This window comes from Corvus moneduloides, chromosome 3 (genome assembly GCF_009650955.1).
Source record: "Corvus moneduloides isolate bCorMon1 chromosome 3, bCorMon1.pri, whole genome shotgun sequence".
Taxonomy (NCBI): Eukaryota; Metazoa; Chordata; class Aves; order Passeriformes; family Corvidae; genus Corvus; species Corvus moneduloides.
In genome coordinates, this window is record NC_045478.1 from 109,952,840 (window position 1) to 109,979,248 (window position 26,409).

Here is a 26,409-nt window from a genome sequence, read left to right on the forward strand (position 1 = left end):
GCAACAAATTTTCCTTTTACAGAACACTGGTTTCCCAAGCACTGCTGCTCTAAAATAACAAATATAGACAGGGAATGGTTTTAAAGCCTGCTATTTGCCTGCTAACCTTCCCCAATAATTTTACAAACTTGGACATACCTTGTGATTCGTATTTTAAGCCAGGAGAACAGTTATAGAGAAAACAAACAACAACCAACAAGCCATGAAAACAACAAAACAAAACAGCTTTCTGAATTTTTTTTTTTAATTTGGTTTGGGAAGTCCAGGTGTCATAATTCTCCTTCTAAAAAAAAAAAAAAAGAAAAAATAATCTGGTAAGCAGTTCAAATAAACATGCCTTCAGCACTAGATAATTAAACTAGTTTTAAAGGTAGAGCAAAACAGTTTAAATTTATCATATATCATATGATAATAAAAATACTGCTTGTGCTTTGAGTTCAGACTTCTTGTTTTATCCCTTCCTTTACACACAAAAAATCAAGACAAAAAGTACCCAAACGCAGCCTTTCTGCCAACAGTGAACGCTGACGCCCAGGGGAGTCCCTGAAGCAGGAGAGTTCCTAGAGAGGGCTGCTTTCATCAGCAGGAGCTCGCTGCTGTTTGTCGAGGTAGCCCTGCAGCAAGCCCTGCACGCGGGACAGGATGATCTCGTTGGTGCTGCTGCACTGCTCGGGGCCGTACGGGGGGTCGATGGTCAGCACCCCCGCCACGCTCAGCGTCCTGCCCTGCTCCCCCTGCTCGCCCACGGGGATGTGGTTGCTCTCCAGCCAAGTCTTCAAGGCGTTCTTCCTCTTCTCCAGCTCCTCAGGGCTGAAAGCTTGGCTTTCCTCAGGCTCCAAGATGCGAGCAAGGCGCTGCTCCATGTCGCTGTCCCCCTCCTGCAGTATTTTGACCTCTTGGACAGCGTGACCCATGATGAATGATATGGACACCTTTTCATTCTCTGAGAATGTTGCAAGGACAATGCTGTCAAGGAAGGGAGACTGTGTAAGTTCCTGTTCTTAACTGAAGACTGAGAAGCAGCCTCCAAGGTTTTCAAGGTAAGAGCTCATTAGCATCAGCCTAACCCAGGTATTGAGGCAATATCCAGTACCCAGTATTTTCCTTTGAAAAGCATGCTGCTATACCCTTAAAGTGCTAAAAACGTGGGGCTCTGTAGGCAATTGCTGGTCTTGAGCTTGAAACTTCTCTAGACACTATCAAGCAGAACATTAACATACACTTTGCTTTAAAACAATAAAGTCAAGTCTAGGAATCTAAATATTTTTGTGCAGCTTTCCCAACACTGCTGAAGAACCTAAAGCATTTCAACATTCAGAAACAGTGATACCTTCATACATACAGCACTTTGAATGCTGAAGGCAGCTAACAACACTACAAACTTTTAATGAAAAAATATTCATATTTATTCATCATTGCTAAAAAGTAAGTTTTTTAATGACTGTTGCCAGTTTGTGAAATGAAAACACAACAGGAACACACTACAGAAGGCTCAGGCTTACACTGTAGAAGCCTGGTCTTTTCCCAAGGGCACCTGCATCCCAGAAGTTCTAAAATGCAGGTAGGAAGGCAGCTTGTTCTATTTCTAGGATGTCTCCCTCATGTATCAACAAAGAGCATCAGAAACCATTTTCTTCCTTCCATGGGAAGCAAAATTCCAGAACTTGATGCCAGCACTTCACGAGCCTATTATTGCCAGCATTAGTGGAATGACTTCTTGGGATGTGTCCAGTGAGATCTGCCCTGATTTCAGCCTGGACCCTCCAGAATCACTCACAGTTGCATGCACCTTTCTTACCAAAATGGTAAGAAAATTCAGGAGATTATTGGAGCTACTCCAGAGCTGAAGCAACAACCACTTCTTCTGAAACACATCAGAAGCTGAATGTTTTAGTTTCCAGCCTCTATCCTGTGTTCATGTGGGACAAGCTCACAACCAATAAGGTATCAAAGAGCTCTGGCAGCAAGGAGACAAATTTCTGCCCATTCCCTGGTGCATTTTGCCTTTCAAACCATGTTTTCAAGTTACTCCCTTGGGATACCAGAGTGTGTGCTACCACTTTCTGTCCAGTACCCCTGATTTTCCCTTCTTGCTCTCCAAAGAAGCCTCTACACCTTCACGGGTGTCTGGCTGGAGTGGAAAGCCAGGCATCCATGCAAGAACTCTGGACAGAAGGTAAGGATTTCAACACCTAAAGCATGGAAAACACTCCTGCATTCCTGCTCTTCATAAAGCAGGGTTTGGTATATTGTTAAAAGCAATCCTTAACACATGGATTGTTAAGAGGTAATAGTATAGTTTAACATGTAAGTTTTAAATAAGAGTAATTTACTTGGAATTATAATACTGTGTGATTTAATATGCTGTTCCCTTAGCTGTACTTGCTTAGCATGAGCAGCTGGATTTGCTGAAGCCTTAAGCCACAAGCTGTGAACTTTCACCTTGAACATAGGCATTCAGCTGGTATAGAGTCGATTTTCTTAGCAATTTTCCTAGAAGCTGGCACAGTGCTGAGTTTTGAATTTACTGTGAGAATAACGTTCATAGCACACTGATATTTTGGTTGTTGCTCAGCAGTGCTTATTCTAAACCAAGGACTTTTTAGTTTCCCATGCTCAGCCAGTGATGAGGTGCACAGGAAGTACAAACTAGAAGATAAGGAGGCTGCAGCCATCAGCAGAAGCTGCAACTTTACAAGATAACATGCCATTTTTGCTCCAAATAAGTTTGCTTCAGCCTTAGGGTCTTTCCTCCTCCTAAAAATCTTGCTTTTTATTAGTTTTACAGAAATAAAAACTTCAGTACTTACCAGGCAGAAACTGGGTCAACTGTTAAAACCCATCCTTCATATTCATGTTTCTCAACTGCAACAACTTTCACCAATTTGTTTACATACGTTTCCCAGTCTAGAGGGCTTTTCCTCTGCCAGTCATTCATATTTCCTACATCCAGGACCTAAAAAACAACCAGAGCAAATCAGCAGATGCAGTCAATCTTTTTGCTTTCCTCTTCATGCCAGAACTGGATTTGCCTCCAGGTAAAGATTTGTCTTAAGCAAGATTTGCCTTTTCTTTTAAAAGCAGACATTCGCACAAGTGGTTTGCATAGAGCTGCAGTTCTGTAATTCCCCAGACAGTTCCCTTGTTTTTAAAGGCACACAGCAAAGCCTCGAACCCCACTGTTCTGGTAACCTTATGCTTTCCCGTTGCATTCAACACTCCATCTATTGCTCTGCCTTCTTACAAAACCTTGGAGGTAAAAGTTCACTGCCTTTTTTCCGTGCACTGGCGCATCACTGGTGCCCGAGCCCTTCCACTGCCTCTCGATAAGCGTTGTCCACCCGGCTCCCGGCTCTCTCCTCACTCCCTACGGTGGAGCACCAGCAAGTGCTGTTCCACTCTTTTCCCCCGGCCCAGCATTCCCATCCCAGCATTGCTCCACGAGCAGGGCCGCAGCGCGGTGGGTGCAGCGCGGCTGGGGGAGCAGGAAGGGCGGGAGGCCGCTTTGTTCTCGGCAGGCTCCCCGGGAATGCCTTCCCGGCAGAGGGAGAGCCTGCACAGCCCAGCTGGGCGGGCGCAGGAGCCCGGGCCCCCCGGGCCCCATCCCGCTTATCCCGCTCACCAGGCCCGATTCCCGTTCCCGTTCCCGCCGAGGGCCCCTGGGAGCTGCCCCCGGGCGGCACCGCCGCTTCCTGGCGCCGCCGCCGAGCGCCTTCCCCCGGCACGGGTTGCGCTCCAAATGCTCCGATACGGAGTTTTGCGGCTTCGGGGGTGCACATGAATGACACAGAGGTTTGCACCTATCAGGCCAGGTTGTAAAACAAGGAGTCGGGGCGTGTGGCACTTCAATCCCGCTGCCTTCTGCCCCTCTGGAGCTGCATTTGCTCCTGGGTGCTCCTGCTGGCGCAGTGACATTGCAGCTTCCACAGGCCAAGCCGTGCCTCGTCCGTGTGCATTAGTAGGGATAGATGCGCGTCTGCTATATAGGAATAAGTTATTTTTGCTCCCTGGTTTTTGAGTTGCTTTTAGCAAGCTTTCCTATGCCACCGTGAAGGTGAGAAACTCGCCAACACCCACCCCCCAACTGCTCTATCTCAGCAGTGCTCATGGAAAGCTTCCTATGGATGAACCAAACAAGCTGCCAGTCATTAATTCAGTAATTTGTCAGTAATTTGCGAAAGCCAGCATGCAATGGTTTCGTGTTAGCAGAAAAAATATAAAGGGTATGAAATGAGATAGTCGTATTTTGCAGGCTTAAAGAGGCGATTTCCTTTTTGCTTTTTCTTTTTGTGAGTCTTAGTTCAGCTTCTACAGTACTTACAGGAATTATGTAGGAATGGGTTGTGCCACTCTTTTCAGCTACTGCTTCCTTTCAGTCACAGCTCGTTTATCAGAAAGCAGGGAGAGCAAATCTAATTGTTTTCACCCTAAGAACAAGCACTGGCCTGCGCTCCAGAGGCGGCTTCGCATCAGCTGATGAGGATATCACCTCCAACATTGGATGCGTCCAAGGATAGCTCCCACCCAGGAGCTGCCAGGACAAAAAGGCCTTGCTGGCTTTACTTCCACTGAGCAGATAATCACCTGCAGCACCAGGCCTAGCAGTTCGCCTTCTCACGGACAAGTACTCCCATTCCCACTCACGCCTCCAATTCCTGTTCAGGCCCCAATTCCCTTTCAAGAGCCACCCCCCGCGCCGCGCGCGCCACAGCCCCGCGCGCATGCGCGCCTCCGCTCGGCGCGGGGGAGGCGGGGGAGCGGGGCAGGGGGCAGGCGCGTGCGGCGGCGCGTGCGCGCGGGCGGCGGAGCCGTCGGGATGTCGCGTTACGGCCGCTATGGAGGCGGTGAGAGCTCCTGGGGGCCGCGGGCGGCGGGCGGCTGCGCGGGGTGGGAGCCGAGTCGGGTCTGGGAGAGAGGCGATTACCGTGGGGAGCTGGGCGGCCGGCGGGCAGCGGTGGGGAAGGGGGGAAGGCGATGTGGCCGCCGCCGCCGTTGTTGCCGCCGCCATTTTGCGTCAGCGGCCGTGGGGGGGGGGGCGCGGTCGGGCGCGCGGCGCTCGCGGTGAAGGCGGGAAGGGGCCGCGCGGACAAGATGGCGGCGGCCGAGGGAGGGCGGGGCGGGGACTGAGCCCGAGCCCGGTCCCGCTCCCGGTCCCGCGCTGACACCCCGTCCGCTCCCGCAGAGACCAAGGTGTACGTGGGAAATCTGGGCACGGGCGCCGGCAAAGGCGAGCTGGAGAGAGCCTTCAGCTACTATGGACCGCTGAGAACCGTGTGGATCGCCAGGAACCCGCCGGGGTTCGCCTTCGTGGAGTTCGAAGACCCCCGGGATGCTGAAGATGCTGTCCGTGGACTTGACGGCAAGTACGTGTCCATTAGGCGCGTTTACCGAGGCTACTGAAAGAATCGGGGTTTTCTCTCTCGGTCTTGTGCTTCTGTAGTTCTGTCACAGACTGTAAGGTTTAACACAGAGCTTTCATGGACTCGCTGCAGGGTGATCTGCGGCTCCAGAGTCAGAGTGGAAGTATCCACAGGGATGCCGCGCCGCTCCCGCTACGACCGGCCCCCTGCCCGGCGCCCTTTCGACCCCAACGACAGATGCTACGAGTGTGGTGAGAAAGGCCACTATGCCTATGACTGTCACCGCTATAGCCGGCGAAGGAGGAGCAGGTACGTGCGGGGCCGGGGCGGCCGCGTTGCTTCGCCAGCTCGCTTTTGTGTAGTTCTTGTTAGCAAAGAACAGAATGTTACACCAGTTTTCTTTAAACTTTAACGCTAGAATAAATGTATAGGTATATATTACAATTTGTTGCTATTTCTATCAAATGTTAATATCTTAATAATCAACCTGGTCAAAACCTTTCAGGTTTCTTCGTTTGAGTCAGTCGCCTTGATTCAGAATGTCACGAGCCTTAAGATTTCATGCTGAGGCGCCTTGCAAATCCGACACTTAAGATCCTCCTAGACCTTGAGGTGATCAGCATAAGAGGCCAGATCCCCTCGAGCCATCTACACGTAGCTTCACCTTATTCTTTAAGGGCAGAAAATTTGAGACGGTGACCGCCGTAACAGTAAATTTGGCTTTCAATTGGGGCCCCCCTCCGGTTTAGAAAGAGGAACACCAGATTGACCACATTCCCACCTAGAAAAATCTTCTTGCGTCAATCAAGCCTCACCCTGGCTCATTGGGCTGTCAGTTTGATCGTCGTTAGATTGAAGAGAACACCTACCTAGATGCAGCGCTCGCCTATAGATACTTCTAGATCGTCTAGATCTGCTAGACCTTGGGCCAAAGAGGGTCGACCTGCAAACTTGCAAGGTTTATTTTAAATACGCATTACAGTGTTTTCTATTCTAATGTAATTCTGCAATGTAATTCAGCTTTTAACATTTTTCTAGGTAGTAAAAATGCTCAAGACAAGTAGGCCCAGACATTTTTCCAACTGACAGATGCTAGTTCTTTAGTTGTCTTAAAGAAGTTTTGACTTCAGCAGGGCCTCACATGCACTGGTTGCTGCAGCTGTCTGCTGATACCTGTTTTCTCTAACCTAAACCCAGGTCCCGGTCTAGATCCCGCTCGAGGTCCCGAGGAAGAAGGTATTCCCGGTCACGCAGTCGCAGCCGTGGTAGGAGGTGTGTTTTGAGTTTGTCTTTTATTCCTGTTGCCTTCTGTTGCTCAGAAAAAGCTACACTTGAACAACTCTTGAATTGTTTTCTTTGCAGGTCCAGGTCAGCTTCCTACCGCAGGTCCAGGTCCGTGTCTCCTCGTAGGTCTAGGTCCGTGTCTCCTCGCCGGTCCCGGTCGGGTTCCTTGAAGAGATCAAGGTGATTAGTACTAATTTTTAAATGGTTGTGTGCTTTATTTTTGTTGGAGTTTTCTTGTTTTAATTAGGAGATTCCAAAAGGTACTGGATAGCAGACTTCAAAAAGTGCTGACCTCTGGAAGTCAGCATGCTTTAAAAAGTTTCTGATAATGAGTTTTGAGACCTTACTTTGAGACAGTGGCATCTGCCACGATTAATTTTTTTGTCTGAAATGTCTAATGATCATGTAGGTCTATGATTATGTAGGTTTTAAGTTCAACATATAGACACTAATTTATATAGTGCTGTAATTGTCATCACTTCTGCTTGAGTTGACTTCCTTTTAATTTATTTTTTAATTCTAGGTCTAGATCAAGATCCAGATCTAGATCCAGATCTGTTACATGGCCCCGAAGCAGGTATGTGACTCTCAATAGCTGGTAAAAGTTGCTTAAAAGTCTGTTTAGCCTTTCTAACAACTGTTAGTGTTTTTTCCCAGAAAAAGGTGTGTTTTCCCTCCAGTAACTTAGGGGTCTATAGTTTCAAAAAGCAGTGCAGAAGCTTGTTCTTCCTCTTTGTTCTTTTGCACACCACTAACATCCAGGTCCCCACAGCCATCACAAATACTGGTTTGATCGGGTTGCATTAACACCTGACAAATGTAGAATTAATCTCAAAAGTTTCTCTTTCTTTGTGTAGTGGATTCTTCCCATTATTTTTCAGAGAAAGCAGGGTGCCCTTCCAGTAGTGTGTTAATGCTTTATTGTCTGCAGCCAGGCAAGTCTTGAAGGGCTTGCTGGTGCCCTGAGTGTTACAGCTGCAATTCCAGCTCTTTTGAATATCAGTGTCAATCTGCAGGAGCTGATTTTAATTTGAGATAAACACCTGTCAGAATTATTTTGTAACAATAAATGTGTCACAAGAGTAACAAGCAGATTTTAAGGGATCACAGGATGCCATTTGTTCTCTTAAATTTTATTTGATAGTAAGTAAATGCAGCCTGTGCTTCATGGAGCCTTGTCTTGGCAGCAGAGCTGACTGATGTCCTCAACAAGAACAAGAGTAAATGGAAATTCTGCTCTGGATATGGAATTGCTTATGGCCTAGCCTGTCCCTGTGCCTGCTGTGCTGTTTTAATGGCTGCTCTTTGAAACAGCTAACAGTCAACCATGGAGAGACACAGAAAATACAGGATAGCTTTAGCTAAAGGGAGCAAGTGGAAAAGCCCACAGCTGAGGGGTGGCACTTTCTGAGGATGGAACAGCAAGCAATGATGGGAGTGCTAAGGGAAAGGAGAGATAAAGACTGGATGGCTTAATTAAGAGCAGAAACTCACACAAATAGTCCAGAAGCTGGTAAAGAGAGGAAGTTCCCCAAGGCAGTAGAGCAGTGCCTTTCACTGACTGGGGACACCTGTGGCTAAACCATGTTGAATCTTAGTACTGGTTGTTCCAACATGACTTAGTCATGGCTTACCACTGTTCACTGCCAGTGATGAGCAGGAAACAGACTCTCAGAGAGAAAAACATCTTGATTTTACCGTTGTTTTCTCTTTTTGGTACCAGGCTGGTTTTGTGCAAGGTAAGGGATACTTGTAGTGACATTTCTAGACTATTGAGTGACACTTTTCCATTATAAGTAGGGATTAAAGTGACTGAGGCAGAGGAAGTTACAGATACACAACTAGACAGAAGCGGCAAAATAATTGTGTTTAAGCAACTGAAAGATTATTTCTGTACAGAAGAGTCCAAGGAATGCACTGCACTCAGAGACAGGCTCTGGGATCATGAGGAACACAGACTAAATGAGTACTACATGACATTTGCTGGTTTGACAGTGTCACAACACACATGTGGAAGTTGTTGTGGAAAACCTTGGATGTGGAATGTAGAACGCTTCCTTTGCGGACCTAAGAATTTCAGTGAGGCTTTGAGGCAGTATTAGTGTTCTTATGGTGTAGCAGTCTCAAAGATTTTTTTTCACATGGTTAAATTCAAACATTAAAAAAAAAACTTGAAGGAAGGGATATGTAAGATGAACTTGACAGAGAAGATACCTGTAGGAATGAGCTGTCTCCAACTGCAGTGGCAGATGTTGCTCAGGCCTAATAAAACCTGCAAGTTTAGAGCATGGCTTTTTATTAGCTCTGTGAAAATACTGGCTAGGATTTGGGTTGTTCTTGTGTTCCTGCCACCCGCATCAGCAAACAGTGGTCATCAGCCAGGGGCTAAACAACATGTGCAGCATCCATGTAAAAGATTTCTTCCAAAACTTAACAGGCAAAGCCCTGGAAACTTGCAGGATTCTGTGTATTCAGCATGACAGCTCTCATGCACTGAGTGTGAATCCTGCTGTCCCAAACATGGGAACCCACATGCTCTCAGTTTCCCTGCTCAGCTGTGTTTATTCTTGTTGCAGGTCTAGGTCTCATGGCAGATCCAAGTCTGGCTCGCCGGCTAAGAGGTGAGCACACACAGATAGAGCCTGCAGTAGTATCTCAAATTTAGGTTTGCATGATTAACAGAGCCTGGTCCTTTAGAAAAATATGCCTCAAGTCTCCAGCTAATCTCTTTGTGGTATGACAGAAATGGTAACATTTCCTCTGCAGCTCTTTGGAATGCGTTCCTTACCTGTCTCTTTGTTTTCATTAACTCTTGGTAGTTTCCAACATAGTACTAATCTTTTGTGCCTTTGTGCTGAGTTCTGTTAAATTTTTCTATCCATCAGATAAAGAGCTTGAGCTTTGTTAATGCTTTTCATAAAACAGCAGCAATTTGGTGATGTTGCTTTTCTCAAAGCCTCACCTCAGTACCACCCCTCATTTTTCTGTTTGTCTGCTGAAGAAAGTTGCTTAAAATGCATCTCCACACTAGATGAAGGGAGAATCCCTGTCAGAGTAAAAGCTGATCTGAAAACTTTACCAATGGAAAGACCTTCTGCTTCTGGCTCAATTCCATTGCTTTCTGATAGGCTTTTACTGTTTTTAATATGGAAGTTGCATTTGACATTTAAGCTGCATTGATGATGTTCTGTTTTGACAGCCGGTCAAAGTCCCGGTCACCATCTCCAAAGAGAAGGTACGTTGGTCTCCCTACTAATAGCATAGACTCCGTAGAGCTGGCATTTTAGTATCTGCACTGATCTCTGCTGAGGAGTTTGACTGCTGCTTGTAGGAAAATACTGGAAAGGTATTTTGCTGAGATCTCTTTAACAGCAATAATGTTGTGGTTGTGGCTTTTTATATGGTAATACTTATATGTGGCAATAAATCCTCAGGGTTATGTAGCAGTGTCTTGTCTTTCTCTGCTCCCCTATTCCTTTTGGTTCACTGACAGTTTTATTGCACGGAGAGTGATGAGCTTAAAGCATAGAATAAATGTAGGGAGTCAGCTTTCAGCCTCATGAGGAAGCTACACTGGCACTGGGAAAGGTAGAGTGGAGTAAGCTGGCACAGCAGTCAGGAGTGGAAAATCAAACCTGTTACGTTCACTGCCGTTAGATGATTTTTTTCTTTCCCAATAAGTCAGTAAATAGTTTTCTTTGTGTGTATGTGTTTGCACAAAGAGTAATGTGTAGAAGATGTGTAGTGACAGAATCAGCAGCATTTTTCCCTAATTAGAATTCTTTAATAGTTCATTTTTACAACTTTAGTGTCAAACAATCACAAGGACATGAATAAATGCTCATAAATGCTGAGCAATCACCATGATAGGTTTTGACAAGCTGCTGTATCAAAACAGTGAAGAAGTATCTTGCCCTTTTGGAGGTCACTATAAGTAATACCCTTTAGATGGCCTTACAGTGATCTCATTTTAAAAATAACAGTAAAGAAAAAAGTATAATCTCCAGATCATCAACCCATTAACTTTTGTCAACAGTGATTGGTTATTTTATTAAAAAACAGTGCTTAAAGGGAACCAGAGTCTGGGTATACTCCTGTTGCTTTGTCCTGTATTTGTGATTCCCAAACAACTACTGAAATGTTAATTGTGGATTCTTTCCCTTTCAGCCGCTCACCATCAGGAAGCCCTCAACGAAGTGCAAGTCCTGAAAGAATGGATTAAAGTTGTGAAGTTAATCTTTTAGGAAGAAAGTTATTTTGCTTACATTATTATAAGGGATTTTGTGGTGTCTTTGTAAATGTAAGAATGTAGATAGAAGAGTATATCAACTAAAATTTGGCATGATCTGGGTCTTCTGAGTTAGTCACACCAATAGACTAGCACAGGTCTCTTTTTATTGTATGAATTAACTTCCTGTGATATGAAAATGTGGGACTTTTTTATTGGCACATTGAAATAAAATGTGTATTTTTAACTAAAACTTCTCCGTAGTAACCCTGCTGCTTCTGTTAACGTTTGGGTAATTTTAGCTGTGTGCCATGTAACGTGGATGACAAATGTCTAAAATGGGAATCACTAATCCCAGCTGGTGTCTTCTCAAGGTAGTTACTTTTCACATTTACTGTTGAATGGTCTTTGGTGAAAAGGATCAGTTCCTGCTTTCCTTGAAATGGAATTTAAAATCCATCTCTGCCTGCAGATGGATAAAAATTTGCATATGCCCTTTTCGATCCTTGATATTTAGTGGGCATTCATTTTTCTGCCTGATCTGCTTATTCTGCAAAGCTCATTCTCTGGTGATTGACTGTTGATACCGGATGCCCCAAAAATCTAAGGATAAACTTTCCTCCAAAACACATCTTTTAAGCAAGTAACACCTGCAGAAACTTCTAAAGGTAATAGAAATCATTATTAACTTGACGATTGCTACTTTCACTTGTTGCATTTTTTAGTTCCTTAGGCTGTTGATACAGAGAAAACTTTCTATTTAAAGTATCTCAAGGTGGGTTTTCCTTTTTTGAGGGAAGATCCTTAAAGTGAAAGATTCTCAGCTGACCTCAGGAGTTCTGACCTGCTTCACAGAAACTGGTATGGTTGTAAAGCAGCCCATATCCTGGAGATGGCTTTGTTGAATGATGCCAATTTCTTACAGCAAATATACAACCTGCAGGATTCATTATTTGTGTATAGGTGTGTCAGACTCTGTTTGTCCTCGTTCTGTGTGAAAGAATTGCATGATGAGGCACTTCGACACAGATCACAGCAAGGGACTGGCAACAGTGGTGGACTGTGAACAAGCAAACTGGTAGGCAGAGGGGAGAAAAGTGTATTTTCTTTTTGCTGGGATTGGCTATCTAGCAGAAATAAAGGCCAGTTTCAGCAGTAAATAAGCACTGAAATGGAAAGCCAGGCCTGTTTGGGCTTCAAATTAAATCTACCCTGGCAGTTTGCTTCCACTGTGTAACCACAGCAGAACAGCTTAAATAAAGTTACAAGATGACTTCGGTTACACCTGGGGTAACCCATGGTTTTCAAGGAACAGGGTTCCTGTTAACAATGACTGCATGGAGCTTTTCCAGTCAATGAGTCAACAGTCCAGATCCTGAAGGTGCCGTTCTGCTGCAGCATCCTCTGGCCTTTATGCCTGGTCCTCACTGCTGTGGTGCTTGCTGTTCCTGGATCCTCGCTGGGGCTCACCATGGCCATTGGTGTTCCAGGTGGATTCTGGCCACACTCACCAAATCCCATCGCTGCCACAGTGGGAGAGCAGGGCTGACACAAATGTTACCCTGCAGTGATTTAGCCCAAATGCCTGAAGCCTGTGATACGTGTTTGGAATATTTTACTGGTTGTGCATTGTGTACCTGGTGAGAGGCACATGTACGCCGCTGCTCTGGAATTTCATCACCTTTTCTTTTCTGTACCCTCAAGGCAAACCTGCTCCACAATAAACCTGCAGCCTGACACGACAGCTCTACTGGTACCTGTTTTTCAGTACCCAGAGACACTGGAAGACTGAGCAGGAGACCCCAGAGTTTCTCTAGGCGGGGGCTGGGGTTCCTCTAGACCCAGAGGTAGCAGTGAGAACCTGAGCAAGGAGCAGGGCTGTGCTGGTGGGGACAGCCACTCTGAAGGACAACCAGCATTTGTAAGGTGCAGAGGGGGAGCAGTGGCAAAGCTGGCATTCTGTGCAGCTGTGCTGTCCAAAATTGAGGGTGGCTGTGCTACCTCCCTCAGCTTGTCATTGCCCTTGGAGACTATGCAGCTGCAGCTCTCGCCTGAGTTTGAGAGGATTTCACCACAAATTCCATAGAGTGTGTGTGAGCAGTTGGAGGAGATTCCCTGACACAGGGGTGTGCTGTGTGAGTGGTGCTGCTGTGACCCTGTGCCTCTGGGCAAGGGTGTGCACACCCCACACAGGGCTGGCTGGGGGTGGGGCAAGGGGAGGTGTATCTGAGGTCTCCAGTGTGGTGGGCAAACCCCACTCTTACGGGAAAATGGGGTTCCCCTGGTTTGCAACCTGGTGTTCCCTGTTGGTGGGCTTTGTTCTCCAAGGGATCCAGCCCTCACAGACCATATGACCACTACTGTGCATGGCAGGAGAGTAGCAGGGCACTTCTTTTGGTGTCAGGGTGGGAGAACTGACTGTGACAGGTCTGCCACATTTGCAAGCCCAATGGCCAGGCACTTCCACTGGGGGCAAGGACACTCCTGCATCTCTGCAGCTGGGGAAGCATGGTGGAGTGCTGCAGGCCCTGGGAGCAGCAGCATGGCAGGAGAAGGTGGGACTCAGGCTGCAGTGCCAGGCACATGGACTGTCGACCTCTTTTCCTGGGAAGTGGGCTATGAGCTCCCTAACAGGGTGGTGGTGTCTGCCCCTGGCTTGTGCCAGTTTTTCTGAAGCCTCAGAAACATGGAGGTTTTCATCAGACAGTTGGTACCCAGTACAGGGTTTTGGAGATTTCATGTGGAAATACAGCGTTAGGATGATGGGTTTTCTCCTGCAGTTGTATATTCAGGACTAAATGGGTGTGCCCACTTCACTTCAGCAACCAAGGCAGAGCATAGGATTTTAATCAGAGGATCCAGGGCAGCCAGGTGGGATAATCCCAGCACACTGTCCTCCACAAAGCTATGAGCACTGCACACCATTTAGAGAGAGCACTTTGATGGAAGTAACAGATGTCGTAACAAACAACCACAACTGCATCAGCCTTCCCACATGCTCCACCAGATATTCCACTGGTGTAGTTGGAGCTGTGACAGGCCGTGCCCCTAAACAAGGTGCTTTCAGTGCATTTTTACTGGGGAAACAAACCCCAATGCCCAGGGTGAGAGGCTGGACAGAGCGTGAGAGCTTTGCACAGACCAGACAGCAGCAGAGATGGTGACAGGAGTTAAAGCCAGCAGAAACCACAGGTGAAAACCACAGAGCAGAAAAAAAGCTCCCAGATCAGATGCATCACCCAGGGTAGCTGGAAAGCTCTGTTTGGCACCTGGAAGGATTTCTGGCTCAGCTGCTGGAGGCACTTACCCCTCTCAGTGGTGGGAGTCAGCAGTCCTTTTCCTCAAGCAGTGTTGAACACGAGCCACGTGGTGTGATTGTACTCCTCACCCGGATGGAGCAGGACATTGGGGAAGTGAGGCTGGGAGAGGCAGCAGCACATCAGTGACTCTGAGCACATTCCGTGGGACCAGAAAGCATGGCTGCATCCATTTGGTCTTCCCAAGGCATATTCCTGCAGCTCCCCCCAGCCATTTCCAGCAGCAGTGTGTAACCACCCACCACTTGCCAGAGGGCTGAGTGGGTCAGTCCTACCACTGGCTAAATTCAGGCCATGATGAATGATCCAAACTTAAGAGGATGTGGCAAGGCCCCAGTGGGGTCATCTGCTCTAGACCCCACACCTTTGGGGAGCTGACTGACCCCTGTCTAAAGCCACTGTGACCTGTGCCTGCCTCACTTCTGGTGTCTAGTGTCCCCTTGACAAGCAGACTCTGTTGCTACATTTAATACCCCAGAGACATGGAAGGTGCTGGGGGTACGGTCCCCTGCCACAGGACCCAAGCAGCCCCTGGGAGGGGAATGGACAGCTGACCTTGTTAACAGCATCGGGCCAGTTCTGGGTTTCCAGGCAGAAAGCCGAGTGCTTGGGGTACGTGGCAGCACCTTTGCCCTTCAGGGAGCCATCCAGGTTGTTCCCGGTGTAAAACTGGATGCCAGGCTGGGTGGTGTGAACCTCCATGGTCCTGCCGGTGGGCGGGTGGAAAACCCTGTGGAGATGCCAGGGAAGGATGACACGAGACTGACTGAATGGACACCCCATGGCTCCAGGACTGGGGACTCCTGCCAAGGTCCCAGCCTACCTGGCTACAAGGCGGCGATCCTGCCCCTGATGGAGGCAGAAGTTGTGGTCGAAGCCATCCAGATGAAACTTCTGCAAGTGCTTGCCCAGCTCCACAGGCTGCCGGAGATCGAATCCAGTGCCTTGCACGGCAGCCACCTCCCCTAAGCAAGAAGAACAGCAGGCTCAGCCACTCACCACATGCCAGCAAACCCTACCTTGTCCCCCAGCACAACTGGCAGCCCCTGGGGACACTGCTCTTCTTCAAAGCACAGACAAGGAGCAAGAAAATGCAAGAAGTTTGTATATGTACAAACCCAGCCTTTTCTCTCTTGTCCTTGTTAAGACCTGCTGTGGAAATACAGTGTCCTGTGATGAAGCAGCAAGAACAACCCTAGGACATACTAAGCACAGTGCAAAACACAGTCACCCCAACCCAAAGGTGAGGGGTTTTGCAGGGGGGCAGAAAAACACCTTGAAAGAAAAATGAAACCATTCCAGTTCAAGCACTTACATAAAATACAGCAGGCATTGCACACAGGGGGTCTGTCTTTAATAATTGCACACATCTTATCTTCACCCCAGGACTAAGACTACCCACACAAGAAGGAACTGCAAAAGCCAGGGGTAGCAAGCTGGCCACAACTGAGATGTGAAACAGCTCCACGGTGAAAGCAGCAGGGAGAAGCAGGGCACTGGGGTGGGTATGGCTTTGAGCTCTTTCCCTGCTTGTGCACAAGCATGGCACACCAAGCTGAGCAGAAGCCACCTGGACCAAGGAATCCAGTCCTTCAGGGGCCACAGGAAGCTTGTCTCCTGGATGGACCCACATTGCAGCCTCATATCCCATATGCCTCTGGTCCCATTTCCTGCTGCTCCTGCCTGCTCCCTGGGGCTGGTGATGAACTGGGTTACCAGCACCTGGCTCTGCCCACCCTGCTCAGGTGCAGCGGGACTGTGCCCAAAGGTGAGGGCCCCACTGTGCCTGGGGTCCCCTGGGTGCTGGTGTGTCCCTCTTGCCGGGCAGTGCTGCTCCCCCCAAACCCACAAACATTGCTCAGAAAGAGCACTTCCACCTTGTGCCACAGGCACTGCACCACCCACCAGTAGGGATTTTGGTGTCATCCACAGGCAGGTAGGAATCTGCTTCAATGGAGATCTCGTGGTCATAGATATCGCAGGAGCCCTGCAGGAGGATGGGAAATGCTGAGATTCCTGTTGCAGGCACTGTTCAAGCAGCCCTAAGCACAGTTGTGAAGTGGTTGTCCACAGTGGTGCCCCAGCTGATCTGGCAGTGCCTGGAGCACCTCCCGGCCCTCATTCCACCTTGACCTTGGGCACAGGACAAAGGTACTGGCACAGATAAAAACCCACATAGGCCCTAGGAGCTGTAAATCCCACAGGGATGAGACCATCAGTCTGTACTTGTTCCTCACCAAGCACTACCACCCTGCACACTAACTAGCCAAAACATGCTGGGTGCTGAGCACATAGCAGCAGGGAAAAGGGGAAGGAAGCAAGCGAGGGAAAACACAACCCATCCTCCAGCCTCATCTGCATCACTGCGGGGGTGTGAACCTCCTCCTTTTCCACAGCCTCAGGAACGCTGGCAGGGAACCTGCTGGGCTGCAAGGGGAGCAGGCCCAAAGCTGAGCCTTCAGGTCTAATCTAATCTAATCTAATCTAAGCAGCAATTTCGTGCCCAAAGGTCTCCTGTTCCTCTGGAACACGCCTGAGTTGCACGCTGCAGGTGTTGGTATTACTGCACCTCTGGGAGTACCAGCAGAGGGTACACCAACAACGGCACAGCCATTATCAGGGCAGCAGCCTGGGCACAGCTCCTGCTCAGAGGGGCTGGGTTGTCTCTCACTAACCATTTTAAGGGCCTTTCTCTCACATCCAAGTGTGACTGCACTGTATTATCCTATTGCTCTGCCCAGCAACACTTTATTTCTCAGATCCTTTTCTTCCAAGCCCAGTTATAAACAGTGTGAGACTAAAACACAGCTGCAATTCACTGTCTGTGTGGTTGACAGGACCCTGTATGGGTGTGTGGGAGCCCTCTGCATCCTGCTGCTGCAACCTTGCTACTCCGCAATCCTGGCCAGCTCACATTCCCTTTCCATGATGTTTCTTCTGCCCATTTTTGACCTGGGTATTTTGGTGCTGCCACTCCAGGCCCTGACCTCAACTGCATCACCCTCTCAGAAATGCCAACAGAATACAGCTAAGAAATGCCAGGCTACCACTAGCCTGGTGCCAGCTTTTCACCTCCTCTGTAATCTTTCCAGGGGACCTGGAGAAACCAAAACTCCGCAGTTACACACAAAAGGAGAGCCAACATTCTCAACTGGATGTCTCTGTTCAAGAAGCACGGAGACAACATGTCCTCAGCTGAGGTCCATGTGATTCAGTCCTGTTCCTGCACACAGCCCATGATGAACAGAGACAACCTTCATCACTGTGCCCCCAAAACCATGATGTGTCCCCAGACCAGCATGCTGGTGCCAGTGATCATTCCATGGGTCCCCAGGCTTTCCTCCCCCGCACAGTGTCTCCATGGGGTCCATCTCCCCACACTTACCTGCCCTGCCAGGTTGAAGTATGAGTGGTTTGTCAGGCTGATGGGGGTTGTCTTGCTGGTCTGGGCCTGGTAGTTGATGGCCAGCTCCCTGCCACTAAGGGTGTAGGTCACCCAGACTTTCAGGTCACCAGGGTACCCCTCCTCACCGTCGGGGCTGAGCCGGAAGAAGCGGACGCCATTTGGGAGCACCTGGGGGCTCCAGAGAACCTGCAAGGAGTGTGGCGTTAGTAGGACAGGAATGGGAACATGGTGCCCTTCCCTCCTGCCCCAGGCTGGGCTAAAAACAGGGACAGAAGGCACTGAAGGGATGTTGCACTGAAACAAAGGCTTTTCCAATCACATTTCCAAAGAAAACACAAACACCAGCCTGCTCTTGGTCAGCCAGGGCCACCAGCAGGGAACAAGCTTTCCACTGAGCAGCCAAACAAATGAGACAATTTGGCAGTCTGATGGGGGGCCTGTTCCAGCCTGTGTTACTCCATGCCTGAAGAGTCCACACGTTTGATTTTTGCCCTGCAGATGGACTTATCCCCCTTTCCATGGATCTTCTCATGTGCAACACCACTTCAACAAGCTGCCACCCTTCCCTCCGCTCACCAGGCGCTGGCTTCTCAGACAGTGTAAGAACACACTGGGAGCTCCCGCCCAGGGGCTGGGGTTGGGTTAAATGGTACCAGATGTGTTGTCAGACACATGCAGAGAGCTGGGATCTCTCTGGTTGTTGTCCCTGCCAGAGACCAGCACCAGTGCTCTGCTTGGAGCCAAACATGTTGGCAAGGGAAGCAAGGCAGCACGCTGTACACAGCTGCCCAGACAGCCTGTTTGGCCCTGGCCATGGGCCTCATGCTGAGAGGATGGATGTGCAACAAGAGGCTCTCTAGAGTTTTACATTTCCCTAAGGAATAGTTACGGTCTAATCAAAGTGGACAGATTTAGGAACAGGGGCTGGATAACACTGTTGAGTTGATCCCTCTCACGTCCTACACAGAGATCACCAACATGGGGCATGGTCAAAAGCCAGCATTTTCACCAAACACTGAAGCTGAGGGTGCTAAATATACCTGGCTGCAGAGTAGGCTCTCCTGCACAGTGTGCAGTTTGACTGCGGCTCCCACGGCTGTAAGGATGCTGCGGTTTTTGAATACGAGTTTCTATTTAAGTTCTTTGAAGAAAAAGCTATTAAAGTCCAGGAAGCATACAGGTATCACTATATTTTTTAAGATAAGAGAGTTATTTTCTAAAGTCCCCCAGCAGTGTGGTCACATACTGCTGCCCTGTAAGTGCAGCTGCAACCTGCTCTCATCAGGCCACATGCTGACCACAGCACTGATGTCTGCAAGATCAGGAAGAACTCAGAAGATGACCAAGATAATCACAGCCAAATGCCAGTGTGTGTTTTTGTGTTAGGGCTGACCAGTTAGGGCTCACTGTCTCTGAACAGTGACTGTTTCCTGGCTGGAGGGGGTCTTGGGCAGGTGTTCAAGTGTGCCCTGTGGGCCAGAGGACACAAAGCTCTGGCTGGGAGATGTCACTGCCTCGTCCCCAAGCAAGCTGGTGAGCCTTCAGCAAGCAAGGTGAAGAAGCAGAAGAAGAGACCACATCCCCTGTCTGCAGAAGACAGCCTGGAAGCCCTGGCTGCAAAAAAATGCATGTTTTCAGCTCCAGATCACAGGGGTCAGGGTGTATAAAGAAACTTTAAACCAACTAAATTGTCTTCTCTAGGGGTACAACAGCCAAGCCATCCCCAGTACTCCTTTTTTTCTAAGGCTACTGAGGAGCATTTCATCCCAACCTGATGCCAGTTCACACTGTGCTTTTTTTTCCAGGCACCCTGGCTTTTGTCCCATCAGCCTGGATTCCTTTCACAAAAAAACCCCATTAACCCCATGACAGCAGCTGCACCAGCACACTCATGTTCTTGGGGGGAAATGGTGGATCAGCTACTTGCTGATTACAAATGCACTTGATCCGACAAAGCCCAAGGCTTCAGGAAAGCAGAGACTTCTGAGCCTGCTCTGCAGTCGAGCAGGGTTATCAGCAAGGCTTTCAAGAGAAGAGATCCTCCGCTGCTCTTACCACCTGTACCACAAATATCTGACTTGAGCAGCAGCTCTTGGGAGAAGATAGAAAAGGTTGAGTGCCCTGGGGCCAGGTTGTTTCATCTCAGGAGGTCATAGGGGAGGGCTGGGAAGGAGAGACAGTGATCCTGGATCCTGGGGTGTTTTGCAGGCCTGATCTAATCCCCCACTGCTGGGAGTCAGACTGAGAGCCTGAGGGATGCTGTCACAGGATGAAAGTGGCACCAAGGGGGCAATTCAATGACTGAACCTGCAGCACTACCCTGCTCTCCCCTTACTTGGGAGTGCTGTCACAAGCAAGCAACACTGATAAGTTTCTGCAAACTCACATCCTTCTGACTCTGGGAGGAGCTATGGGCAGGCAACAACCTTGAAACTGCAGGTGGAAATGAATCTGCATGGACAGACTACTGTTCCCCAGGAAACTTTCTTTGGGCACTGGCACAACTCCATGGTGCACTCCAGGGTGGTGCAGCCTGGAGGTGCCCAGGGAGCCTCCATTGCTCCTGAGGCTCCTGGGTCCTCACTGCTGTGTCCCAAGCCATGCTCTGCAGAAGCAGCACCTTGCCAGGAACAACCCTGTGAGAACTGGGCTCATGAGGCTCAGGGCTGCAGTCACACAGAGGAAGCACAGCAACCATCTGCTCGGCATCCAAGGATGACATGAGCCCTGCAAGCTCACACAAAGACAAGCCAACCCAGCAGCTCGCAGGATCTGTCTCACTTCCCCCCGCTCCTGCACTCACAGCACTTTCTGAGCTGATTCAACTCAGTAACCACCAGAAAATGCTACAGGGTTCAGGGGTGTAGATATCACACCTTCTTGCCACAACCCCACAGGCTGTATGCTGGCAGGACACTGGGATTTTCACCTTGTCAAATCCCTTGGCTCCTCCGTGCAGGCTGTTGGGCCCGTTGTTGAGGAACAGCTGATACTCCTTCCCGTCCAGGGTGAACCTTCCATTCGCAATCCTGTTGGCAACACGGCCTACGACAGCACCGAAGAACGGGTGCTTCCTCGTGTAACCTGGGCGGAGAAACAGCACACGGTTAAACAGAACCATTGGAACAGGATGGGTGATCTCCAGGAGTGCTTAGGGACTCAGAGGTGTCTCTCTCTGCTTCCCTCCAGGACGTTACTGCAGTCCCAGGGTTTCACAGGACACACAGCTCATTAGTCATGCGCATCCTTGATTAAAACAGCCTGATGGGATCTTGTATTCTTTGCAGATTGGCAGAAAAGCCCTCTGTCATTGCCAGGCAAGAAGGGACTCAGAGCTGCCCCAGCAGAGCGGCGCACTGCCACCAGCATCCCTATTCCACACCCACCACAGAGCCCAGGAGAGGCAGCAGGAACTGTATCTCTTCAGCCCATGATTTAGGGGGATGGGGCGGCCTTACAGGTAGGTCACGCAGTGTGCCAATAAACCAGTAAGTGCTGGTTAAAATGCCTGATCGTGGGTTTTTAAATTTTTTTTTTCAAAGAAACATATTAAGACCCACCTTCTAAAGTGTCAAATCCTAGGACAACATCTGAAAACTGCCCATCCCTGTCTTTTGTCTCCAGAGTGGTGATGATGCACCCGAAAGACAGGATCTCCACTCTCACGCTGTCCGACTGTAAGACGAACTTCTCCACCTCTCCGCCTCCCTCCTCCGGGGGCATCCGCCCGAACGCCTCTCTCCGCACCGTTGTCATCGCTCCCAAAAACCCGGCCACCGGCACCTCCGGCGGGAGCCGCAGCCCGGCCCGGGAAGGACGCTCAGCAGGAAGAAGCAATGGCGGCGGGAGCGGAGCACTCCCAGCTCCAAAGGGCAGCCAGGACAACCTTCGGCCGCCTCCCGCGCGGGGCGGGGCCGCGCCGTGCCCGGCGGAGCGGAGCTCGGGGCATCCCGGGGCTGTCACCGAGGGGCAGCAGCCTCCTGGAGGTGGCCGCGGGCAGTGGGAAGGATGCCGAGGGGAGGGAGCGAGGCTGCGGGCGCTGCTGGGCCGGGCAGCGCAGCCGCCAGCTCGCAAGTTCGGGGGCCGAAGCATCGCCGCCCACAGCTCCTCTCCCCCACTTCCATCACACCGACACGACTTTCACGGCCCGTGCACAGCGTGTCGTGACAAAATGCTGCTTTCTCCCCCTGTACCCTCCCTTAGCCCCTCCACAAGAGGCACCAGGCAGCACCTGCTGATGGTGCTGTAAATCAGGCTCTGGGCATTTGCTGGCCAGGGCGTTATTATCAAAGCTGTGGCTCTGACCCAGACTCCATTAAAAATCATCATCTTTTGAAATACCGAGTTCTGCCTGTATTTGCAGGCATTTGAGGGAAATGCCCTGGCAACATTCAAGTAATGTGTGTGCACAGCTTTGACCTGTCTTGGCAAGGCTCAAGTGCAAGGCAAGAGCACCTCACTACAGTTGGATATGGTTGTATTTCTATGAGGGCCCATTTTCAAAATTTGTTCAAAGAACCAGTAACTCCCACCAAAAAACCTCCATCGGTTAACGAGTAGTTGCTAAATATTAATTTCCAACATAGCCATCATCTTTTAACAAGACCAACTACAAATTCCAAGCCAAGACAGAAACGAAACCTCCCACCTGGGGCTTAGCAGAGATGGTTTGGAAACCTGCACTTCTTTGTTAGTGATGGCTGTTCCTCTGTTTCCTTCTGCACCTTCACAACCCATGCTCTCTATCCAAAAACAACATTTGAAGCAAACATACCTTTTTTCTGCTCATCAATATCACCTTCCATGTCAGATAGGATAGGGAGCAGCCCAAACTTAGGAGCAGAAACACTCCTGATGGATGGATGAGAGAACAGCCTCATTTATAATGGATTCATGGAGTGTTTTCATGTGCGGAGCATTCCCAGAAGTTCAATCCTTAGCACCTCGGCTCCCTCAACACCTCTCTCTTAACGTGCTTCTCCAGTCACAGGAAGCATTTTTGTTCTGCAGAGATCTCATTAAGCTGTGGGGTTTTTAACACAAGAGGAGCTGCCATTTTGATTTATTTCTGATTCACACCAGAGAAGGTCCAGATCCAACTCTTTGTCTGATGTAACAGTCATGAACACTGATTTTCTCACCTCCCTTCACAGATGCAAGACCACTCAAACCCCAGTGGCCATCTAAGGCTGTGTGGCTGCAAAAGCAATACCAGAGACAAATCTGTTCATGAACCAGCCACACGATTTTCAAGCTGGCAGATAAACTAGAGAAGAAAGCAGCTTCCACAAGCCTGGATCCTGCAGGAAAGGAGCAATGATAGCTTCAGGATCTGAGCAAGGTATTCCAGGAGTTCTGCTTCATGACCTTGAGGATTTCTCATGGCTCACCTTTGCATGCATCCTGCCCCTCTGCCTCTGGTGAATGGGAAAGGTGGACAAGGGGGAGGGGCAAGATACAAGCAAGTTATGTTCAACATCTCACCACATTGGATTTCCTTTTTAGTCATTCCTATTTTTAAGAAAGTGGGGTTTTGGGGCATTGTTCACTGTGGCACTGAGTTTTGCTTACACTGATGGTCAAATGCAAGCTCCTTTCATTTTCTCTTCCTTCTTTCCAGCAGAAAACTGCAGTACTGGGCCTGAACACACCTGGCATTGGCAGCAGGGCACCTCCACAGCCAGGGAGTGCTCAGAAGAGCTCGCTATTCATCTCTGAGATTTTGGTTTCACTTCTCTGCCTTGCAGCTCTGCACAAGCAGCTGGGCAGTGCACCAGCTCTCTACTCCTTATCTGCCCCCTCTCTCACTGAAAATGCAGCAGCCTTTTCCAAGCCAAAATGCAAAATGTTTGTGAGGAGCAAGGATTTATGTGCTCTATCACAGCCAGTGACCCTGAAGGTACAGAAGTGTGCCTGGTCCCACTGGTCCCAGCTCCTCTACACCAGGCAAGATATTTCTGTTTACTGGCAAAGACAAACTGGGAAGTCAGCCTGTGAGTGGTCTTGCCTTTCCCCCACCACAGAGCTGGTAAAAAGGCACATTGTGAAAAAGAACTGGTTTTTGTTGGTTGGTTGGTTGGTTGGTTTTTTTAATTTGGGGGGTTTTTTTGTGGTTTGTCTTTTTGTTTTGTTTTGTTTTGTTTTGTTTGAGAGGGAGCCACTTAACACACAGTCAACTCCTATCACAAAATAAAGATTTTAGAAGAAAAATTACAGAGGAGAATTTATTTCCCTGGGATCAGAAGTTTGGAAATTCCAGATGCCTGCAGGGCAGCTACCATTCTGCAAGACAGAAGTGAAACACTGGATTTTATACATGCTTCTGCTATTTTTGTAGGAATACTTTGTTTTTTCAATATATTTTTCAAAATACTTTGCTTTTTTTTTCCAGGTGTTTTTCTTTAATCCAAAATAAAGGATTTTTTCTTAAAAGGCTACAGTCGACCAAAACTCTGTCTCTGTGAGATCTTTTTTCATTTGGTCATAAGGCACTTCTGCAATAAATTACATCATTACATTTCCTTCCTTAATTTTGTCTTTATGTTAAATCCAGCTGTGATTTTCAGTTTATTCTGGACACAGAGCAAAACTTGAGGACTCAACTGATTAAGAAAATAATTTTAAAGTGCAGTTCAGGTTTCTGAAGGGATGTGTTGTGCTCACTTACAAGATCCAACTCTGTTCTGAGTTACCCAGATCCATAACATCCGCTTTCATCAGAGCTGCCTTCTGCAATGGAGCAGGAAAGTGATGTTAATGCTGTTCACCATCCTTGAGACAGGTGACATGTCTTTGTGTGTCCTGTGGGGAAACTTTGGACAATACTACGGGGCCAGGTTGCTTGCACCAGATCTCTTGTTTTGGGGAACCCAGGGTGTTTGCCTCGTGGTGCCGCTTTGCAGGCAGAGGCCAGGAGCTGTTAAGCTGTTATCACACCAGTGGCATTTTGATTTGAACGTGACAGAGGCACTCCAAACGCTGTAATTCTTAAGCAATGGCCAATGATTACAGTTTGCTGTTGCTCAAGAAGCTTCCTTGTTCAGTAACAGCAGCAGTGATGTGCCCAGCACTGCGGCTGGAGACGTGGGGTGTGGGGCTGGTTGCTGCACAGACACAGAAAAGAACGCAGACATCGCTTCTTACACCCTCCAGCACTACAAGGCTGTAATTAAATCCCTTTTTCCAACACACTCTGTGTAAGCCCGAGGGGACGAGCTGGCACGTGAAGCCTGCAGGGAGCTGGAATCGGCGCGCAGAACAAAAGAGGAGACATTCCCCCACCATTTTATTGTCTGTTTATTGAATGTATCTTCAGCTCTGCTGGGAACTTCCTGGCACACAGGCTTAAAATGGAGCCTCTGCTTTTTTTTGCTTCATCTCTTCAGGGGCAAATATACTGAGCTATTGATTAGGTTATTTTGGGATCGTGGCACGGCACAATTGCTTGCTGTTATTCTGGCAGTCATTTCTCAGAAGCCTGTTACGCACATTTTATAGAGCTCTTGAAAACACAGAGCTGCCCGAGAACACTTTACACAGCACGTTTCTGCTGTGCCTTTGTGTGCAAGTTGTTTGCGTCTCGGCAGCAGCCAAAGAGCCATTCGGATGTATTGGTTGCTATAGTAATTACTTTTCTTGGGAACTAAAATAATAGCTTACAGCTCCTGCAGCTCGCTGCTGTGTAGGCTGCCTTGAGCCAGAGACACTTCCATTTTGTTTTGGAGGGGGCTGGGGACTCTGAAGTATGCTGAGAGACAGACTTTCTTTCCTATGCTTGTGCAGCTCATTTTGAATTTAACCTTTGCAGAGGATGTGCTACAGGTCTGAAGGCTCAAAAATAAAAGTAGCTTATGAAACAATAGGATAGCTTTGCAGCTGTGGTTTCTGATGGGGTAAAGATTCGGATTTGCTTTCCATTTACCGTTTCTGAACGCTGGTAGGAGAGGGACTGGGGCTCATGCTGAGACTGATTTTCAGTGCAAAGGATGCTACAAAACACTGTTGGGGGGCTCAGAGGGGTTTCAAAAATGCCTAAGCAAGCCAAGCAGGAATGTGACAAGGAGGGCAGCTCTGCATCGTTCAACATTTTTCTCCCTGGTGAGGTAACTACTGTATGGACCTGCACCTCTGGAGAGGGCAAGGGGGTCTCACTGTGGACAAGGCAGCCTTTCAGAGCAACCCAACAGCTGGCAGATGCCACCTCCCCCCTTCCATCTGCAGGCACAGAACATTTCTGAGTGACATTTTAAACTGCAGCTCTGGACTTCTGCTTGAAAGGACACTGTGCAGAAGCATTTCCCAGCAGTAGGACAAGCCCCGTGCACATGGCTCTGGGAAGGTCTCTAAGTTGCTTTGGGCTCCTGGACTGACAAACAGGGATTTCTGTCCAGCTTGCAGCCAGGTGGGCTGGCACAGCATAGCACTTCTGGATCTCCCAAGGAAGCAAGAGAGGCAGGGGCAAGTGGCACAAGAAGTGATAAGCCCCACTACCCTCCTGCATCATGAAACAGCTGCAAGTTGACTGCAGCTCAGACTCTTGACTCAGAGGGGCTGACCTACATAAGGGTCCCAGCATCACCAACAAGTACCAGCTTGGTTTTGCAGTCAGAGGCCAGCAAAAGGGGAGGAGAATATAAAAAAGGGATCAGAGAGGGGGGCAGGAGGAGTTAGGATGAAAGCAGAGAGAAAACAAATAGGGAAAGCATTTTACCTCCCAGTGCTGTCCTAGAAAATTTGCTCTCAGATATGCACATGGCTGCATTGGCAACTGGCAGAGAGATGCCAAAGGGAGATAGAGCATCATCTGCTAAAGGC

The 26,409-nt window shown here is 48.8% G+C and overlaps 3 protein-coding genes across 9 annotated transcripts; 1 reads left to right on the top strand and 2 right to left on the bottom strand.

Moving 5' to 3' along the window:
- Positions 1 to 226: 226 nt before the first annotated feature.
- GEMIN6 (gem nuclear organelle associated protein 6) lies at positions 227 to 4,670 on the bottom strand. Of its 4 annotated transcripts, none has more exons than XM_032103440.1 (3): positions 4,585 to 4,670; positions 2,811 to 2,956; positions 227 to 966 (listed from the first exon to the last, which is right to left on the bottom strand). In XM_032103440.1, the coding sequence occupies exons 2-3, from the start codon at positions 2,936 to 2,938 to the stop codon at positions 561 to 563; spliced, it is 534 nt and encodes a 177-aa protein (XP_031959331.1). In that variant the 5' UTR covers positions 2,939 to 2,956; positions 4,585 to 4,670; the 3' UTR covers positions 227 to 560. The 4 variants fall into 4 exon arrangements, with proteins under 4 accessions (XP_031959331.1, XP_031959327.1, XP_031959328.1 ...); XM_032103436.1 differs by having other exon boundaries at positions 4,322 to 4,652; XM_032103437.1 differs by lacking the exon at positions 4,585 to 4,670 and adding an exon at positions 3,623 to 4,224.
- A 76-nt stretch (positions 4,671 to 4,746) lies between these two features.
- On the top strand, positions 4,747 to 12,616 carry SRSF7 (serine and arginine rich splicing factor 7). Of its 3 annotated transcripts, XR_004239090.1 has the most exons (10): positions 4,747 to 4,844; positions 5,183 to 5,363; positions 5,493 to 5,669; positions 5,866 to 6,318; positions 6,558 to 6,632; positions 6,723 to 6,824; positions 7,168 to 7,221; positions 9,221 to 9,265; positions 9,844 to 9,879; positions 10,812 to 12,616. XR_004239090.1 is itself a non-coding variant. In XM_032103435.1 (9 exons), exons 1-9 carry the CDS (start codon positions 4,817 to 4,819, stop codon positions 10,864 to 10,866), a joined length of 753 nt encoding a protein of 250 aa, XP_031959326.1. In that variant the 5' UTR covers positions 4,747 to 4,816; the 3' UTR covers positions 10,867 to 12,616. The 3 variants fall into 3 exon arrangements, 1 of the variants encoding a protein (XP_031959326.1); XR_004239089.1 differs by having other exon boundaries at positions 5,866 to 6,632; positions 10,812 to 12,614; XM_032103435.1 differs by lacking the exon at positions 5,866 to 6,318.
- On the bottom strand, positions 6,350 to 21,510 carry GALM (galactose mutarotase). Of its 2 annotated transcripts, none has more exons than XM_032103434.1 (8): positions 21,156 to 21,510; positions 20,525 to 20,679; positions 17,575 to 17,781; positions 16,095 to 16,176; positions 15,013 to 15,154; positions 14,745 to 14,919; positions 14,180 to 14,291; positions 6,350 to 6,809 (listed from the first exon to the last, which is right to left on the bottom strand). In XM_032103434.1, exons 1-7 carry the CDS (start codon positions 21,349 to 21,351, stop codon positions 14,214 to 14,216), a joined length of 1,035 nt encoding a protein of 344 aa, XP_031959325.1. In that variant the 5' UTR covers positions 21,352 to 21,510; the 3' UTR covers positions 6,350 to 6,809; positions 14,180 to 14,213. The 2 variants fall into 2 exon arrangements, with proteins under 2 accessions (XP_031959325.1, XP_031959324.1); XM_032103433.1 differs by lacking the exon at positions 6,350 to 6,809 and adding an exon at positions 10,640 to 10,849 and having other exon boundaries at positions 21,156 to 21,509.
- Between the last annotated feature and the right edge of the window lie 4,899 nt (positions 21,511 to 26,409).